General features: G+C 53.6%; 1 protein-coding gene across 1 annotated transcript in view; it reads right to left on the bottom strand.

Moving 5' to 3' along the window:
• Window positions 1–4605, bottom strand: part of CCDC30 (coiled-coil domain containing 30) — a 43656-nt gene that overhangs the window by 14749 nt on the left and 24302 nt on the right. The window contains exons 6-7 of the mRNA XM_017832024.1: window positions 4103–4209; window positions 3167–3359 (exon numbers count right to left, since the gene is read on the bottom strand). Coding sequence (XP_017687513.1) covers window positions 3167–3359; window positions 4103–4209 — 300 coding nt within the window. The remainder of the gene's footprint in view (window positions 1–3166; window positions 3360–4102; window positions 4210–4605) is intronic.

Genomic DNA, 4605 nt, shown 5'->3' with positions numbered 1-4605 from the left:
AGCTTCTCCATGTGGGTTCCAGGTGCTGCCATGAGGGATACAACACCACCCCACTTCCATGTGGTTCCACCCATCCCTTCCCCCTCTACCCACCCCCAAAAGGTGGTTCTGACCCCATAATCAGTGTGGGGTCAGAACCCCACATCATTGATCTGGTGTCTACAGCTGGTTTATCCAAGCAGATGTTCAGACCAGACTTGTCCTGGTCCCTCCACTGCTCAAAGGTTGTCAATCCCTCCCTCAAGGCTCCAAGGACTCGGGATTTGGGACCCCTAAGCTCCTCCTGGAAGGCAGGAGTTTGTGGGGACAAGTGCTCACTCTGCACATCTACCCTTGGGGGGATCCTTTGGGATGGATTATGGGTCCTGCAGTTCTAAAGGGCTCAAGGAGCTTGGGAACATCCCAAAGGAGCAGCCCAGCTAGGGAACATCTGAAAGGAGCAGCCCAGTTAAGGAACATCCCAAAGGAGCAGCTCAACCAAGGAACATCCCAAAGGAGCAGCCCAACCAAGGAACATCCCAAAGGAGCAGCCCAACCAAGGAACATCCCAAAGGAGCAGCACAATTAAGGACATCCCGAAGGAGCAGCCCAGCTTCTCTTCCCTGGCATGGCTCCTGCAGACCCTCTTCCCAAATCCCTCTGCTCCACTGCCAGCAGGGCCCTCAGCAGCTTCCTTTTCACCTCCCTATGACTGAAATCAAGTTTGGGCTGGTTTTCTTATTTCTAAACTCCCCAGCTGGGCTGTTCACCTGCCCAAGCCAGGCTGTCCCTGGATGAGCCAGGACACTGGAGGGAGGTGAAATCCAGCTGCAGATGAAATCCAGCTTCACAGAACCACGGGATCCCAGAATGGGTTGGGTTGGAGGGACCTCAAAGACCATCCACTTCCATGGGCAGGGACACCTCCCACTATCCCAGGTTGCTCCAATCTGGCCTTGGACACTTCCAGGGATCCAGGGGCAGCCACAGCTTCTCTGGGCAACCTGTGCCAGGGCCTCCCCACCCTCACAGAGAGGAATTGCTTCCCAGTATTCCAACCCAAAGCTGAAGAAGTTCCAAATCCCTGCCAAGCCCAGCCCATTTCCCATTTCCAAAGCAGGACATCAAAGCCCAGGAGCTTTGCTCTCCCTGACAGGCTCCAGCACATTCTGGCCCTGCTGGAGCTCCCAGCAGGGAATGATCTCTCAGACCCAGCAAAGCTGCTGCAATACTGGGATTTTAAGACAAAGAAGTGACCCACTCGAGGTGTTCACAGGTATTAAAAGTGGGGTGAGACACTCAGACCTCTCACAGAAGAGCTAAAGAGCAATAAATCCCCTCCTCTTGCATGACTACGTGAGAGTTTGGGGTTCAAACAAGGCCTTGGTGTTATGAAAGAGATCTCAAAGGCAAAACAAGCCTCCCCTCCTCACCCCCAGCCAGCCTTTGGTCAGAAGTTGATGCCCAGCAAGGCAGTTCCATCATTTTGCTCATTGTCCCTCCAAGCCACCACTGTTTAAGCCCTTCCTTTGTGCCAGCAGCAGAACAATCCTCCCCCTGTGTCCTGGGCCTGACTCACAGCCTGGCCAGCCCAGGCTTTTGGAGCTGTGCCAACCCATGGAAATCTCCCAAGTCCTTCCCACATGGAGCAGGGCTGGCAAACCCCCAGCAGTGCTGCCTTCCCTGGGCTCCAGCCCTTCCCTGCTCCCCTCTAAGGCTCCCAAACCCCCCCTGGGGATGTAGGTGCAGCTCAGCCCCCTCTGTCTGAGCAGAGGGATCTAACCAGGGGTTAACTCATCTCCTCTTCCATCCCAGCTCTCCTCCATGCCCTGCAAGCCTCCAATCCAGCCCAAATACTTCACATCTCCTTGGTTACTCGATGCCATGACATTCCCTGGGATCTGTTTAACAACCCACTGACCAAAGGGGGGATTTGTCCAAACTCTTCAGTTTGATTTGCAGAGGGTTGTGTTTGTTCTGCTCCAGTGGGGAATAGTTTGGTGTGAGCTGAACAAGCCCTGAGTCAAACCAAAGCACAACCATGGTGGACAGACCCTTTTCCATCCCATTCCAGGGCAAGCCCTTGGCTCCTTGGAGAGAGGAGATAAACATGGTGTCATTGGCATCCTCGTTAAGATACTGGAACATGTCCTCAGCCTGGGTTTAGAGGCTTTTCCCTCCCAGCCAGAGGCTGCTGACAGTGAATTCCTGGTCCCTTCCTTTGAACAATCCATCCTGGGGATGCTCCAGCATCCATGTGGGATACGCCTGCAGCCCTGCACCACCTCCTGCACTGTGTGCGAGTGCAAGGACATGTCAGTCCTGCCTGGAAACCTAGGGGGGCCTAAAATCTCATCCCAGAAATCCAGGGTGCCACGGGGACAACGTGCAAGGGCTGGGTAAGGACAATGTGTAATGTGCTCCTCCCAGGGCTGCTCCAGAGGGATGGAGAATGCCCCCCTAAAACTGAGGTTTAAACCACCCTGAGAAAAGCAGCAGCAGCCTGAGAAGCTTCAATCCTTGCCCAGAGGATGGAGGTGGCCCTGCAGGGGTTGCCAGGAGGCCCCATGGATCTGGCAAAGCAGATATTCCAGGTGGTGCTTCACATCTGGGGTTTCCCAAAGGTTCCCAGAGCATCCCATGCAAATAGTAAAGGATTTCTATCCACCCCCTAAAGTCAAAGGATGACCTGAGTGGACTTGTCCTATTAACAGTGTCCCAACCACCAGAGGGCAGGGATAGATGGGGTATTGGGAAGGAATTCTTGGTTGTGTGGGTGGTGAGGCCCTGGCACAGGTTGCCCAGAGAAGCTGTGGCTGCCCCTGGATCCTCAGAAGTGTCCAAGGCCAGGTTGGACAGGGCTTGGAACAACTTGGGATAGTGGAAGGTGTCCCTGATCATGGCAGGAGTGGAATTGGATCACCTTTAAGGTCTCTTCCAACCCAAACAAGTCTGGGATTCTGCGAGGGGGGACAGGAGCTGGAGAAGACAATGCTCCTGTAACACTGGGAGATCTGCACTTCCAAACAAGTGTAATTTACTCCCTGCTCAGATTTTTTCCTCCTTTTCCCCTCTTTTCTGAACTGGCAGGTTTTTCTTGTCAAACTAAACCCAGAGGGTACAGGTGCAGGTCAAACATCATTTTATTTAATCAATCAGGGAGAAATCTGCCCCATTCCTCACTCACCTTCTGCTGCAGTCCCTCCACCTCGCTCTCAAACTGCTCCTTCTCCTGCTTGGTCTGGATCTGAGTCTCTCCCAGGATTGATTCCAGCTCCTCATTGCGCTCCACCAAATCCTCATGCTCCTGCTCCAGTTTCTGCAGCTTGTGCAGGAGCTGGGAATTCCTGCCCTCCATGTTTTCCATTGCCTCCCGGCACCTACACACCAAAACCAACGTCAGCAAGGCCAGAACTGCATCCCAACCTTCCCACCAGCGAGGAAAAGCCAGGCTGCTCCTCACTATGGAATATTCCTGTCCTGCTGATTCCCAGCCTCACATTCAGCATGGCCTGTGCCTGTTCTTAATTAGGTGGGAATTAAGGGTGATGGGCTCTACACAAGGAAGGTCTGGGAGAAAAAGGGTCAAGCATGAGGATACCAATAAATTCAGCTGCTTGAGGTGGGAACAGGCTTGGGAAAAGAGTCACAGGGATGGGATCAGCCCCCTTTCCTCCCTGAACCTACGGGAAGAGGTGCAGCAGCTCCCTGAGCAGCTCAGGGGAGAGCAAAGCTTTGACTTCCCTTAAAAATCCCAGTTTACACGTTGAAAGTTGAAAGCCAAGTGTTCCAGTGCAGCCCTGAAGAGCAACCAAATCCAGGCAAAACTTCCCAGCACCAAAACAGGTCTGGAAACAACAGTTTTGTGTGCCCAGAGCCCCAGAGGCCAAACTCTGTTCTTTTAGGAAAGCAACAAAGTGGAGGAAGTGCCAGAAAATAACCAGGGGGCTCCAGAATCTTCAGGACTGCACCAAAATCTCCCACCTGAGGGCAGAGGAACAAAGTCCCAAAGAATATTCTAAAGGATGCAACAATTCAATCCCCCTCCAAGACAGAGCAGCAGCATCCACAGCCCCAGGAACCCCTGAAAGTAAAAGAGGGGAAGGATTCCTGCACTTCTCACCTTTTATGGAGAGTTTCACCCCCCTGGTCTCTATCCTCCTGATCCAAGGAGGACCAGGCTCTTCCTGCCCCATGCTCATCTTCAGCCCTCCCTTCATCCCGAGTGCCCTGGAGGAAATCCAAAGTTAGCAGAAAATTAAGATTAAAATCAGGAAACCCCAGAGTGGTTTGGGTTGGAGGGACCTTAAACCCCATCCAGTTCCATCCCCTACCATGGGACACCTCCCACCAGCCCAGGTTGCTCCCAGCCCCATCCAACCTGGCCTTGGACACTTCCAGGGATCCAGGGGCAGCCACAGCTTCTCTGGGCAACCTGTGCCAGGGCCTCCCTGCCCTCACAGCCAAGAATCCCTTCCTAATATCCCACCCAAATCTCCCCTTTTCCAATGTGAAGTCATTCCCTGTGTCCTGTTCCTCCACCCCTTGTCCCAAGTCCCTTTCCAGCTCTCCTGGAACCCCTTCAGGCCCTGCCAGGGGCTCTCAGCTCTCCCTGGAGCTTCTCTT

Source organism: Lepidothrix coronata, unplaced genomic scaffold (assembly GCF_001604755.1).
Source record: "Lepidothrix coronata isolate B3197 unplaced genomic scaffold, Lepidothrix_coronata-1.0 Scaffold198, whole genome shotgun sequence".
Taxonomy (NCBI): Eukaryota; Metazoa; Chordata; class Aves; order Passeriformes; family Pipridae; genus Lepidothrix; species Lepidothrix coronata.
This window is presented reverse-complemented; position numbering and strand designations above follow the sequence as displayed.